Source organism: Oratosquilla oratoria, chromosome 43, assembly GCF_046742065.1.
Source record: "Oratosquilla oratoria isolate Oo_2021 chromosome 43, ASM4674206v1, whole genome shotgun sequence".
Classification (NCBI taxonomy): Eukaryota; Metazoa; Arthropoda; class Malacostraca; order Stomatopoda; family Squillidae; genus Oratosquilla; species Oratosquilla oratoria.
The window spans coordinates 14286178-14302177 of NC_134819.1; the positions used below are offsets into that span (position 1 = coordinate 14286178).

Here is a 16000-nt window from a genome sequence, read left to right on the forward strand (position 1 = left end):
CAAATATGTACAATCTTTACGCTATACCATACTGATAAACATCACTTTTTTCATCTTGAATCTTCCAAGATCCTCTTGCCTATTCGTGTGTTACATCTTTAGTACATGTTTGAGCTTAAATAAGCGCACAAGTTCTTCACTGTTTTCTTCATGTCCATATTCCTAAGTCTTTAAGCCATCAGTTCGGTATAAATAAACCATAAACTACGTCAAATACACAAACGATTAACACTATCTCTTGCCCTACACTTCTCCAGTACACTTCTCACTGTAATGTAAACTGATGTTGCGGGGGGGGCGGATGAGGGATCCTTCCAACACCAAAGTGAGCTGAAACTATCGTACAACGTACGGGAATTAAAGAAACTAGCAGCATTGACAATCTGATTATTATTTAGTTCTTATTCCATCCACTTGTAGAATCATTCATAATATTTTCTAAAGCTTAGAGGGTAATATAAACTAAATCAGTACCTAAAGAGAACAATAACGCGCAAGACGTAGAATCACGGATAGTTTTGATCTACCAAACGTAGCTCTACATTCTAGCAAAAAAAATATATATATATATATATATATACTACATGATAAGTGTTTAATTAACTGGCGACTCTTGAATAGCACAAAATTAATTAATGACGTCCCTATACCTGGCACCTGCTGCGTGATGTTGGACTGAAATAATAAAATAAAAACGTAAAAAAAAATCCAGCAGTCATAGAGCCCAATGCAATAGCTGGCCGCATATGCATATTTACGTTGGTAATCCGAAACTTCATGATATTTCTCAACTCGTTCACTACCTAAGATTTGTCATCCACGTAAACACACACGCACGTGGATAGTGTCATAACGACTTGTCCTATGATAAACAGATTAACAAAATTGTCGGGGAGACTTACCACTTGCTAAGATCAATAAAAGTGGCATTTGCATACTTGGACAAAGACATGATAAAAATAAAATATTGGATACATTGATAAGGCCTAGACTAGAGTATGCGGCGACATTGTGGTCCCCCAGTACTAAAAAGATTATAAAGAAAATAGAAATAATTCAGAGAGCAGCAAACAAAAATGGCACCTGCACTGCAAACCTATCATATGAGGAGAGATTGGCTAAACTGGAGTTACCGACGCTGGAGCAAAGAAGAGAGAGAGAGGTGACCTACTGACCATCTACAGAATCACAAAAGGCACAGAGGTACTTGATAGAGATGACTTACTAAACTGGGATAAGAGAAACACAAGAGGACATGGAAAAAAAAAACATAGCTATAGAAGAGAACTGAAGAAAAACAGTTTTCCACATAGAGTATTGGACACTTGGAACAAACTGGATAATGAAATAGTATGCGCAAAAACTATTCATGAGTTAAAAGCAAACTAGACTCTGCGAGATACAAAGGCGGGTGACCACGAGGATAGCTCACCTTCCCGCAAAATACAACTAGGTAAATACAACTAGGTAAATATCCTCTCAAGCACAAGGTCCCAAATATCGATGAAGCAAAGTCTCCCTTCTGAGGGAACTATCGCTAGAAGAGGACCCAATGTTCATTGCCCTGGCTAACGATGTGAAAGACTTTGAGATAGAAATAACCAACTACACCCCATTTAGAGCTGATAGAGAAGGAAGAAGCCATGGTGGTGCAATGGTCTATCTCAGAAACGATCTAACCGCACACTCTAAGACACTATTATCCTACTCAAACGGGGTGATTGAACTCTTAGTCCTATATATAACTAAAATAAAATTAATCATAGTAAAATGTTACCGCCCACCCCAGTGTAGCCTAGAAAGCTTCTCAAATGCTATGACCAGACTGAATGAAGTACTGGAGACCACCTCACTCACCATGACAGATATTATAATGTGTGGTGACTTCAACTTCCCTTTTATATGTTGGCCTGATGGCAGGTCCTGTGGGGGCATCTAGAAGACCAAGCCCAAGCCAAACTGCTTCTAGAGACTGCCGATAAATTGTTCCTAAACCAACATATAATGGAGCCGACTAGAGCTGAGCAACATTCTTGACCTCTTCTTCACCAATAATGATGAGTCGGTCAGCAATTACAGGATGGAGAAAACAGTCTTCTCCGACCACAATATAATTCTTGTTAACACAACATATAAGAAAAGTAGGACACCGCGGGAATGCCGGACTCCACCAGACACGACCCCCTTCGCCAGCTTCAATTTTTTCAGTGAAAATGTAGGCTGGGAACAAATACAACGAGAGCTTTGGGAGATTGACTGGAATCTGGTACTGCAGGAACCAGATTCCAATTCCAATCTCAACACACTGTTGAGGATCTTGCTGGAGATGTGTACTGCCTATGTGCCACGGAAAATAAGAGAAAGGATCACAGGCACTCCATCCCACGCAATAGAAAAATCCTCATGCGGCGTGCCAACCTTAATGAAAAACTCAGTAAAAGTAGCAATGAGGCCCAAAGGCTCTCAATCTTCTAAAAAATAGAGGAAATAGAACAGAAAATCAAACACTCGTACGAAGAGCAGAGAAGAATCGAGGAAAACCACAATCCGAAATTCTTTCTACAGCTACTGTAAAAAATTCCTGAAAACCAAGTCACAGATTGGGCCCCTAGTAACTGAATAAGGAACCATAACAGAAGACCCACAAGAAACCTGCCAGATGCTGGCACACCAGTACAACAGTGTGTTCAGCAGACCAAAGAAACAGACAGAAATCCTAGATCCCACAACCTTTTTCAATCAAGTGACAACGAACAAAAACCAACTTACCGACCTTCAAGTGACAGTAGAGGACATCAAAAAGGCAATAAAGGAGCTAAAGATTAACTCAGCCGCTGGACCAGATGGCATTCCGGCGATCCTACTCCTAAAATGTAGCGAGGTCTTGGCGATCCCAATCCATATGTTGTGGCTATCCTCCCTAGATAAAGGTATGATCCCGGTGCTACTAAAGCAAGTCATAATAAGCCCAATATATAAAGGAGGTGACCGGACCTTGCCAAAGAATTATCGACCTGTTGCCCTCACGTCCCACATCGTCAAGGTAATCGAGAAATGCGTAAGGGACAAACTGTTCACCCACCTTGAAGAGAATAACATCATAAAAGAGAATCAGCATGGTTTCAGAAAAGGTCGGTCCTGCCTCTCAAACCTACTGGCACACTACGACTGGCTACTACGGAACCTGTCAGAAGGGAAGAATGTTGACGTAGTATTTCTAGACTTCACAAAAGCCTTCGACAAGGTGGACCACGGTGTCCTCCTCCACAAGGCAAGGGACCTAGGAATCTCAGGAAAGCTAGGAGTATGGCTTCACAACTTCCTGACAGATCGTACCCAAACAGTCGCGGTCGACGGCGTGAAGTCCAATAAAACCAAGGTAATAAGCGGAGTACCACAAGGCTCTGTCCTCGGCCCCCTCCTATTCCTAATTCATATGAATGACATAAATAGGAGAGTTGACTCAACCCTCCTGTCTTTTGCCGATGATACCCACATCAGCAGTGCAGTGCTGGAAAGTGAAAATGTGCATCATCTACAAAACGATCTTAACACAGTTTATGCTTGGGCCAATGACAGCAACATGCACTTCAATGAAGAGAAGTTCGAGGTCTTGAGATATGGCACAAACCAAGGCATTAAAGACAATACTGAACTGCACACGGAAAGAGGTATGAAAATCACACCCAAAACCCATGTAAAATGCCTGGGCATTCATTTAGGTGATGATGCCACTTTCCAGCACCACATCACGCAGTCCGTGAAAAGACAAGAGGGATGGCCAGCTGGGTACTAAGGACTTTCTCCTCAAGAGAGGTACAAGTAATGCTTACCCTTTGGAAGGCACTTATTCAACCGATCCTGGACTACCGCAGCCAACTCTGGTCACCACACAAACGAGGAGACATCCAGAAGCTTGAAGGAATTACACCAGGCACATCAGAGGGATGAAAGATCTCAACTATTGGGATCGCATGGAAGCACTGGGCCTCTACTCTCAACAAAGGAGGAGAGAAAGATACAGGGCCGTCTATATATGGAAAATCCTAGAGGTCCTTGTTCCTGACCCCACGCCTTCAACAATCAAGCACTGCCACAGTGTAAGGCACGGGCGAAAGTGTGAGAGACAAACTCTCCCACCAAGAGCTCCAGAGAGGTTCAAGATCTTACTGGCTGGATGCCAGTAAGGTCTTGAGAGAGAGAGAACCAAATGCTCGGTGGACAGCTTCAAGCATGCACTGGATAGGTTTCTACGGAAGGTGCCAGACGAGCCCCTATTGCCAGGCTACACCGCCATCAGTAGGTTGTCATCAAATACAATAACAGACCAACTGGCCCTCGTGAGAAGGGACAGCAGGACTGGCAGCAGCGGTAGATCACTATGGCTATGAGGACTGTCCTCGGAACTTAACCATGTAAATCAAGTAAGTAAACGCTGAGAGCGCGGCGCGAAAAGCTTTCATCGATACAAGCCGTTATGCCGCCCTTAGATTTACTACTGGGTCAATAACTCCAGTTTTTAATTGTTCCATGACAATGTTGGAATAATGCCGTAGTAACTCAGATTAGTTCTTTGGTGATGCATTTGCCTTAAGGCAAGTCTATACTCATGGGATAGGAATGGATGGTTCGTCAATGGAACTTTCACCCAATATTGAGTGTTTTTATATAGTTTGGGGATTCCTACAATTTATGCAGTCACCACTGAATCACATATAATGCGTGGTTCAATTAGTAATGATGGTTCAGTCACCTGCGGCGTCAACAGAGTGACCGAGCATGATGCAGGAGTCTCATCGGTGTGATCAAGTATGATACCATAGGCATCGATCAAATGTCCCCACTGGGGACTGCGTAAAATCCATGACCACGTTGTTCACGGTTGTTCCATACAGGAAACATCCGATGAAAACTGCTCCTATTAATAGTTGAATATTATCCACTACATTACAGTGTCTATCCTTATCTGCCAGTCGAATGGCCAAATGCATTCAACCTCCGGCCCGCGAAGGCCTAGTGTCGGGCCCGCCACTCTGCTAGACATTATTATTACAATCCGGCCCGCGGAACTCCCAGCAAAAGGAGATAAAAAAAATCCAATAAACATTATGTTTTCAAATAAATAAATTTAATGATTGAATTACTTTATATTTCGTTAGTAATAGTAGTAGTAGTAGTAGTTGTAGTAGTAATAGTAGTAGTAGTAGTAGTAATAGTAGTAGTAAAACGAAAATAAAACTTATGAAAACAATAATATGGAGTAGTAGTAGATCAGATTAACGAAGTACTAGAAAAGCCAAACTTTACACTAAATTCTGCTTAACTTTTAATGGGGAGTTTCAAAATTGGAAACACAAATTTATTTGAATATGGAATGTTAGACTTTGAATGTTTAATTAAATACAGTCAACGAAATAACTTTATAAGCATGACTGTCTTGTCTGACATACCAAACTGGCTTCACTGGAAGAGATAGGTTCGAGAATAAAGAAATACTCGGCAGTTATTGGAAATATTGGATTTATAAAATCAACTTTCAACATTATCGTTCTTCAGAATATTCTGTCGTCACCAATCATCAAATTTCATTCTTCAAATCGAGTTCAAAGTCAACTGTCATATTCATCACTCGTCAACCGTGTATTATCGAATTCAAGCTTCAAATCCAGTTCAAGTCGTCATTTGTCAACTTCTCAAATTTTCACAAACCTTCTGTGTGATATATTGGACGGTGTCTTCAATCTATTGTTCAGGTCGGACAATTATGTAATTGAAAAACTGCCAAACAACATCTGCTAGGAGATACTGTTTTGGCAACTGCCCCACACTGCACGGTCTATGATCCTGCCACTGCCAGAGAAGCCAGACGCCAGCGGTCAGTGTCCGTTAAACTTTCAAGTTAATACAAGGTACGTAAGCTTTTTGGTCAGTACAGATCAACTGCAGTTATTTCTTATAAAAATAAATCACAACTACTGAAATTATGTAGCTACTAATTAATTATATTTAAATTAGATGACGTACATTTACAATCAATGCACCATTATTTCGCTTATTCATTGTTGATATACCTCATTTTCTCCATTTGCACCTCATCATGTCTGCAACCCAGCGTGTTAAAAAGAGGAAAGTGGACCTCGAGCATCGGACCTTCAACCCTGAGTGAGAGAAGTACCTCTTCATCGAGTGCTTTGGACATGCCCAGTGCCTCATATGCTTGAAGATTGTGGCTGTCCTATAAGAGTACAATGTGCATCGCCACTGGGAGACAGACCACCGATCGTCAAACTTTGCGTCGATGTCTGCCGCCGAGAGGAAGGACGCCATCGTTAGACTATCAGGGAACCTGCAGAAACAAACTTCACTCTTCCGCAAGCAGAATGCTGAGGCCGAAAAGGTGATGTGCGCCAGTTATGAAGTCTCCCGCATCCTTGCTCGCCGAATGAAGCCATTCGCGGATGGGGATTTCATCAAGGAATGGCTCCTCGCTCTAGTGGACTCCGTCTGTCCAGAGCAGTGTTCTGCCTTTGAGAGCGTGAGCCTTTCGTCCCGCACCGTTCGCCGTCGCATCGAGGATATATCGGACAACGTGCACGACTCACTCAAAACACGCAGCTCGAACTTCGTCGCCTTTTCCCTTGCTCTGGATGAGAGTACCGACACAAAGGGCACGGCCCAGCTGGCCGTTTTCATCCGCGGCATCACCGCTGACCTCCAGGTGTGTGAGGAATTCCTCCAGCTTGTCTCGCTGCGCGGCACCACCACTGGGCAAGACATCTGCGATGCCGTGCGTCAGTGTGTTGATCAGCACTCCTGGACCTCTCCCGTCTTGTGTACGTGACGACCGATGGTGGCCCAGCGATGGTTGGGGAGAAGAAGGGCGCCGCTTTACTGCTAGTGCGCCACTGTGAAGCCGCCGGATACACTCAGCCTATTAATATGATGCACTGCATCATCCATTAAGAGTCCCTGTGCGCCAAGTCTGCCAACCTCGTTGATATCATATCTGTCGTGGTGAAGGTCGTCAACTCCATCCTCTCCCGCAGCCTTAACCAATCAATCCGAGTTGAGAACGTATCCCCCTTTTTCCCATAGGTTCAATAGTTCGATATATGCGAATTCGTTATATGCGGGGGGTCCGCAGAACGGAACCCCCGCATATAACGAGAACTACCTGTATTTTTGCTACTGTGCTTGTAAGGGATACCGGTCTGAAGTTTGTAAGGTCTTCTTTGTTTCCTCCTTTATGTATTGGTATGATGTTTACATTTTTCCAATCTTACAGTACCTTTTCCTTCTTTGTATAATTTGTCTATTAGTTCATCTATACACTCTTTCAATATCAAATTTGCAATTCTATCAGGTCCATGTGATGCCCTAACATTTTTATCTGGTCTCATTTCTTTTTGTGTTACTTTTATTTCTTTCATTTTGGGGGATCTTTTTCGTTGTTCCTCTTCCCAAATTTGTGAGCTCTCAATTGTAAAAACAGACCTGAAATGTTTGATCATAACTTCAGCCATTTCTATGTCGTCTATATATTATTTATCTCCTTCACACATTTTCACTAATTCATGTTTGTCTTTTATCATTTACATATCTGTAAGAGTTTAGGTTGATCCTTGCATTTGTCTATAATATCTTTTTCATAGTTTCTTTTTTTCTTTCCTGCATATACTCACATATTCATTCCCAAGTTTTATATATGTTTGCCATTTGGATTTTTTTTTTTTTTCCATCTTTTCCAGGCTTTGTCTCTTTTATCTTTAGCCTCACTGAACCTTTTGTTATACCAATACTTTATATGAATCTCTTTTTGCATCTTCTTTGGTACATATTTATCAATTCGTTCCATATACTTTTCTTTCAATATGTTCCATTTCTCTTCTATCTTTGGAAAATTTGTCCCAGCATTTTGATTTTTTTTCTAAGTTTTACGAATTCCATTTTGTTGTACATTAACCTTCCTTCTCTATGTTTTTCATTTCTTCTCACATTGTTTTGTTCTTTTAGTTCAAACTCTATTAGTATGTGGTCACTTCCCAATTGGTGTGTTATACTCCATTTTGTTCACAATATCAGGTTCAGAAGTGAATATTAAGTCTAGTTTCAACAGTTCTTCATTGTTTCAATATCTAGTATTTTCCTTAACCCATTGTGTTCAGGTATATTTGATAGTCAAACCTAGTAGCGTGTTGTTCCAAAGTTCTTCTCCCCCTTTTACTGTCATTTCTTCCCAGATTATTTCCTTTGTGTTAAAGTCACCCATAATTACCATGTTACCACCCTCTTTCAGTAACTCAAGTAGTGTTTCTTTGTTCTTTGTGTTTTCCAGTAATTTGGAATGATCACTATCAGATCAGGCCTGTGTTTTTGGGGGCACATATACAAATTTTCTACTTTTCATATCATTATTTACAACTTTAATTACAATTAATTCCACATTATATTTGTCTTCATTTGTCTTTGTCACATTTAAACCCCTTTTTGGTCAATATCAAGACAGATATGTGAGAAAGCTTTAGGAAATGTTAAGGATTTTTTTTTTTTTTTGGGGGGGTCTTTATGGATTTGGAAAAGGTTTGTGAAATGGTAGGCAGAAGGAACTTTGGGAGGTTTTGTAGGTATAGGGGATTGGGGGAAAGCTGTTAAGGGCAGTCAAGAGTTTTTACAAGAGTAGTTGAGCCTGTGTTAGAAATAGAAATAGAGAGAGTGGTTTGAGATAAAGGTGCGTCTGCATCACAGATGTGTCATGTTGCCATGGTTGTTCAGTGTATACATGGATGTGATGTGGGAGATAAATGCAAGAATAAGGGGCAGGGGACTGGAGCTAAAGAAAATGGAGAAAAATGGGAGGCAAGCCAGTTGTTGTTTCCTGATGACACTGTGCTTGTGGCAAGGTCAGAGGAGAGATTAAGGGAGTTAGTGACGGAGTTTGGGATGGTATGCGATAGGAGAAAGTTGAAGGTAAATGTGAGTAAATGGTGATGAGATGTGCAAGGGGAGAGGATGGCAGCAAAATGGAAGTTCTAAAAGAGAGAGGCTGGAAGAAGTGGGCAGTTTTAGGTACTTGAGGTCGCATGTGGCAGGAAAAGGAGTGGTGGAGGTAAATTGTAGATTGAGAAGCGAGTAAATGCTTTGGGGGATTAGAAATTGTAATGAAAAATTGGCATTTGGGAATGGAAGCAAAGAGGAGAGTGTATGAAGAGGTGGTTGAGCTGACAGCACCGTATGGAGAAGAGACATAGAATTTAAGAGAGGCAGAGAAGTTTAAATGTGTTTGAGATGAAATGTCTGAAAAGTATGGTAGGGGTTACAAGGTTGGATAGTGACAAACGAGGTGAGGAGAGTGAGGTTGGAAAAGGAGATGACAGATCAGGCTGATGGAAGTCTATTGGAATGATTTGGACATATAGAAAGAATGAATGAAGAAATATTTGGAAAAAAGGTGTGGAGGGCAGAGGTGGATGGGGTGAATTGAGGGTATGACCAAGAATGAGATAGATGGGGTAAAAGGGATTTTGAGGAAGAGGGGAATATCTGTTAAGGAGGGAAGGGAGAAGGCAGGAGATAGGGGCAAGTGGAGAATGGCTGTGTATAGATGATGCTGTGATGCACAGATGGGAGGGGGCAGGGAATAGGGCAGAGTGGTTATGTGTGAATGATATTTTGATGCAGCCCAAAGGAACTTCTCCCTGTCTTCTCTTTTTCTGGATGAGGGGACAAAAAAGTAGATTTGCTAATTAAATGAAGTGGCCTTACTGTGAATATACTGTGTCTAGCTGCATTGCTTCTGACCAATGGCAGTGGGCAGGATACAGGGATGACCTGTCATCCACAAGGAGCTAAAATGAGAGGGAGGAAAGGGTGATGGATGGGAGTGGAATGGGTGGGAGAATATGTGTTTTGACTTGGCTACCTCCTTTCTTAGTAGGAAAGAGCCTTTGATATATTGATAAATTCCCTTAAGTGTAAAACTGTCTTGCATATATTAATCAATAGTGTTCTATCCCATTCTTCTCCTAAGTCCTTCTGCTTGACTTTAGCCACATTGAAGTATTTCATGCAGAGTACATTAACAGTTTCATCCATCACAGAGCCAAAGTAGGACCCACAATCATTGTATGAGGACAGGTAATTACAGAAAACAACCACCATGCCATTCTTTACTTTACAAACAGAATTTTGCTATATTTTCTATGCACCTTCCCATCCTCACCCACGAACCATAAATTCATGCCACACCAAATAATGAAATAGTACCAACACAGGACAATACTACCAATGGAATTAACCTGTCCTATGTGCAATCATCACACCTAAGACACAGAACCTCACCCAATGCTGCCTTTTCTAGTATCCTGACCACAGTATTTGTTTCTTGAGTGACTTCTGTACCAATATGGTGGCTGTTGCCAGTTCCCCCGTAGCTGTAGGAATCCTGCAGAAAACCCCTGGGGCAACAGTTTGATATGAGTGAACCTCCCCTCCCCCCCACCAGTCTGAAGACTGTATGCATCAAATTCCTCTTCCTCCCCATTCTTGATCTTTCACACTGTATGGGGTTTTGAATGTATAAATTTAATAGTCAATATTCTTGGATGAAGGGTCATCCCTATCTCTGTCCACTGCCTGAATCAGAAGCAATAGAGCAAGACATTACATCCAAAGCAAGGCCACTTCACTTACAGAGTGACTCTCCCTCCTCATCTCCTCATGTGGAAAATATAGAAGATGGGGAGCAATCCTTCAGGCCGTGTCAAAATATCATACACAATCTTTCTCCACTCACCCCTATCCCCTGCCTTCTCCCTTCCTTGCTCAACAGACATTTCCCTTTTGCTCAATGCCCCTTTTACCCCATCCATCCATCTCATCCTTGGTTGTCCTTTCAAGTTTATTCCCTCCACTTCTGCTTTCCAAACTTTATTTTTTGCTAATCTTTCTTCACTCAGTCTTTGTGCTCAAACCATCCCATACCTGCCAGCTCCCTTTCCATCCCCACTCTCATTTACAGTTTACAATATTGTAACCAGCATTCCTTCTTGCTGAAACAACATTCAATATCTGTGAATAAAGTATAGAAAGAGAAGGTTAATAAAAAGGTGATCTGGAACTTTATGTCTTTATGAACCTCTAATGGGAGCTATGCCACAATGGGGGATAGCAATGAACAAAATTCACTTAATGTGTAGGCCAGAATTGATATCTGAACTGCTTGATGACTCTACAGCTGTATTTTCTCCCACACAAGCAGACTTGTGAGTTTCATCATCCAATCCTTCAACAAATTTCTTCATTCCCAAGCTGCTGTGCAGCTTTCTGTAACGTCGCTGTTCCTGTTGATTAATAAATATCTATAAGTTAAGAGCACATAATAAAAACATACATTTTCATGTTACAAATTTCCCTAAGAAGAGGGTCACCAAACCAGCAATTACCAACAGGTCTATTCATTCTTAAAACCCAAAGAAACAGGGATGGAATTAGTTTGTTCCCCCCATTTAACCCTATTCAACACATCCTCCTCTTCCCCAATGCTCCTTCACCCCATCTGAGATCTCATTCTCAGTCTTCCCCTCAAGTTCACTCCATGCACCTGCCTTCTACATGCTTTTTTACTAGTCTATCTTTACCCATTCTTTCCACATGCCCAAACCATCCTAGTACTTTTTTATCAACTCCATCTATCAGCTTCCTTTCTATCCCCCTTCCTTTTGCCCATATTTACTTTCAACATTCTTCTCTGGCATACTCTCCCAAACTTTGCCACTGGGTGCCTTAGACCCTCCTATGACTCAGCCATGAATGCAATGATATCCACAAACAAAAACTGACTCACCTCCTACTTCCCTCCACTCTCATATTTCCATATCTCCAGTCTACCCCTTACTCTCACATTTATTTCCCATACAACCCCATCCACAAACATGACATTACACTTTCATCTCAAATCACTCACTTGCTCAATACACATATCCAACATGCTCCAAACCCATCACCTTGAGCCAACAAAGGGCTTCATTCAATGCAACTCATGCAAAAAATGGGCCCACATCACTTGCACAAATGATGGCTGAGGAAATATTATCAAAAGCGGTCAAACTGGCTAATAGCAAGAAATTCAAAATATAAGAATACAAAAGGAAATGAATGATGAGGAAAAAGAGAAAGACAAAGCACTCAGAATTGAAGCAAGTGATAGAAATGAAAAGAGAACAGAGACAGAACAAAAATGAGTTTCTTTGGAGAGTGCTGGATTTGAGACTGAAAAAATTGTATATATATATATAAAAAAAGGAAACAAACCAAAAAAGAAAATATGAAAATAAAAGTGGCATACACAAACATCGATGGTATGATCTCTGGAATAAACGAACTAAATGACTATCTAGAAACAGAAAAACCTGACATCATGGGGATAGTAGAGACAAAACTGAAAGGACCGCTATTAACAAGAATAGTGGGGTCCTGGAGCCGCAGCGTCTACATCGTGGGACCACCCCCCAACCCCAAGAGTATGGGGTAGGGCTGGGCAGGATCCGAGTTCTTAAGTATTCGCGGATCCGAGTACTTGGCCAGGCGGATCCGCGGGATTCGGATCCGGATCCGAGTACTTCCTTCAGCACGGAGAACTGGCAGCGCGAGTCCACGGATTCGTTTGGGAGCGGGATCCGACTGACATCCTCTGTCGGATCCCAGTCGCGCGGTATTCGCCTGGCATTGGTAATCGCCACAGCTACATCTACTCGAGTCCACACCAACTAGGCGAATCCCACTCAAGAGGAACACCAAGGAATCTCTATCTGACTGCTGAATTATCTCTGACTGCTGAAGTATTTTGTCCACTATAATACGTCAGTTATGCACACAGATTTATATTTGTTACATATTTACTGCTGTACAAAAAAGTTTGCATTAGTTATATTACGGTTCAGTGGAGTGCGCGGCACTATTTATACCCTCTGCTGTGACGTCACAGCGCATCAGCCAATCAGTCTCCGAAGAATTTGAGATGCCGATGGCAATACTGAAATTGTATGCCATGCATCGCTAGCCGAAAATAATAGTTTATTTCTATTGTAATTTCATTTGCAACATATGACTTTGTAACTAATTAATGATAATATCAAGTATGGTATAAATGTAATGCTTCGTATAGATAGTGGTCATAACGAATTTTGGCTCCACAGGGAAAATAGATCTTTGAGTAATCGTTTGTACTCGTCTCAGCGGATCCGAGTACCAACATCTGGTACTCGGGTCCCTCCTGCCTTGTCGGATCCGGTGGATTCGGGTCCAGTACTCGGATCCCGCCCAGCCCTAGTATGGGGGCCAAACGGCGGCAACCAGCCCTGGCCACCGGCTCTACGCAGGAGGCACTGATCCCCAACAGGAGCTACGACTACCTTGGGGAGTACCACAATCCCTTTTCTCAATGTGCAATGTTACGTTTTTTCTGCACCGAGGGGTGATTTTCCAGCGATCACCCCTCTTCTTCTACTTTTAGCCGGAGATGTAGAGAGCAATCCTGGGCCCACCACAAAATACACATGCCCAACATGCTCTAAACCCATTACCTCGAGCAGACAAAGGGCTCAGTTCAGTGCAATGTGCAAAAACTGGGCCCACCTCACTTGTACAACATTTGCTGACACAAACCAATTCACAAACACTTGGACATGTTCTACCTGCCAGTAACCCCACTCCCACCTCCCCAACCACAGCCAGCACCCTTACCCACTCCCAATTTCCCTTTGCCCTTATCCCCAATTAGTACTCCCCTTCCTTTGTCCCCAATCTCTCCTTTCCCCCCCTCTAACCCAGATCCTATACCTTCCCCATTAACACCCCAACCTCAACCCCAAACAGCAACATACAACACATACAGAACACACAACATCAACATATTACAACACAACATTGATGGTATTAACACGAAAAAACATGAACTCGAACACTTTCTTAAACAACACAACATACACATTGCAATTATACAAGAAACAAAACTAAGACACTCACACAAAACACCATCATTTCATAATTACACCACCAACAGACAAGGCCGGACCGACGGCAATGGTGGTGGACTCATCACTCTGATCCACCACTCCATCTGTTTTGTGGACACAAGTGCCACAAAAAAAATTCTCCTCCCTACCACAGATAACACTACAGAAATCCAATCCATTCAAATCCGCACAGGCAACAAATCAACACTGATAATAGTTAACATGCACATTCCCCCCCAATCATCCCCCACAGTTCCAAACACCTTCAGGCCTCAATTTAGCCAACTAGCCTCAATCCCCAACCTGATCATGGGTGGTGACTTCAACACCAAGTCGTCTGCCTGGTATGTCGACAACTCTGACACAGATAGAGGGCTTGATATACAGACTCAGTTTGACTCATTGACTATCATGAACAACACACATAATCATACACATATCCCACACCAAGCCCTATGCACTCCCTCCTCTCCTGATATCACCTTTTGCTCCCCCTGCCTAACCCCAACAACATCATGGAGAGTGGTAGGAACCCTTGGTTCTGACCACCTTCCAATCATCATCACCACCAAAACAAGATGCACACCAGTTGGCCACAGACACACATACACCAATTACAAGAGAGCTAACTGGGAAGCTTTTACTGAAGAGACAGAACAACATTTTGAAACACTTAACAGTACACCAATCACAAACATAAACAATGCTGTGCTTACTTTTAATACAATCATACAAAATAGAGACAAGAGATACATCCCTAGAGGGAACAGAAAATCACACAACCCCAACTTCACACCAGAAATCCAAGGCCTCATCAGACAATGAGACACACTTAAACACAATACCCCCACACCTATCCCTCAAAATATAGCAGACCAAATACAAACACTGTGATTGCCAATAAAATACACGAACAAAAAACACAAAATTGGCAAAACTTTATCAATACACTAGATCACAACACAAACACCAGCAAATTGTACAAAACACTCAACAGCATTACACTATCCAACAGTAACACCAACATGCTCTCATGCAGCAATAATAACAACAACGGACAATCTACCCTCAAACAGACAACAAGCAAACACTCTCATAAATCATTTTGCACAGACAAGCCATCTCACTTCTCACCCTAACGACCTACACACTATTCGACGTAAGAAAGACTTTCCCACAGACCCTTCATAGACAGTCAGACAAAACACATAATACATAATCTCAAGCACTCATCCACCTAAAACACATTGGACAACAAGGTATACACGCACTCACAAACATTACAAACTACAGCTATTCACACAACACTATACCCGACATCTGGAAGCATGGTAAAATAATCACCATTCAAAAACCGAACAAAGACCCAACAATCCCAACATCGCACCGCTCAATCACACTTCTCTGCACCCCCTCTAAAGTCATTGAACACCTAATACTTCAACTTGTCACACCACATACCCCCCTTGCTGACTCGCAACACAGTTTTAGGCCACTACACTCCACACTCTTCTGATAAACCTCACACAAAGAATTTTAGATGGCATCAATTCAGATAGGCCCCACCACAGAACACTTCCCATAACATTAGACGTTAGTAAAGCTTTTGATGCTAACCCACGTCACAATCTAACGATCAAAATACACAAGACATGCACAACAACACCAAAAGATGGCTGGCCAATTATCTGGCAGGTAGGAATGCTTTTGTGTCATATAATTGCCAATCATCGCACATCAAGAACATTAAGAATGGAGTACCACAGGGCTCTGTTCTTTCCACCATACTCTTTAATCTATACATGCATAATATACGCACACCAGACACCTCAGAAATACAAATCTCTTCCTACGCAGACGACATAACAATCACATGCACACATCGTAACACAGACAAAGCTGCAGAAATAATCTAGCCATACCTTGATACACTCAACACATGGTTCATCACAAACAGACTCAAAATAGCTCCAACCAAATCTACAGCA

General features: G+C 42.0%; 2 protein-coding genes across 13 annotated transcripts in view; both read right to left on the minus strand.

Moving 5' to 3' along the window:
• Fit1 (Fermitin 1) overlaps positions 1–342 on the minus strand; it is a 262377-nt gene extending 262035 nt beyond the window's left edge. For 2 of the 8 annotated variants that reach the window (XM_076180065.1, XM_076180055.1), the window contains exon 1: positions 243–342. The gene's annotated coding sequence lies outside the window, so the exon portion shown is untranslated. Of the gene's footprint in view, positions 1–217 lie in introns of all 8 variants that reach the window. The other 6 variants (XM_076180056.1, XM_076180062.1, XM_076180059.1 and 3 more) reach the window with 6 other exon arrangements.
• A 10769-nt stretch (positions 343–11111) lies between these two features.
• Positions 11112–16000, minus strand: part of LOC143022078 (nuclear valosin-containing protein-like) — a 207139-nt gene continuing 202250 nt past the window's right edge. For all 5 annotated transcript variants that reach the window (XM_076180030.1, XM_076180031.1, XM_076180035.1 and 2 more), the window contains one exon: positions 11112–11339. In XM_076180030.1, coding sequence (XP_076036145.1) covers positions 11181–11339 — 159 coding nt within the window. In that variant the 3' untranslated portion in view covers positions 11112–11180. The remainder of the gene's footprint in view (positions 11340–16000) is intronic.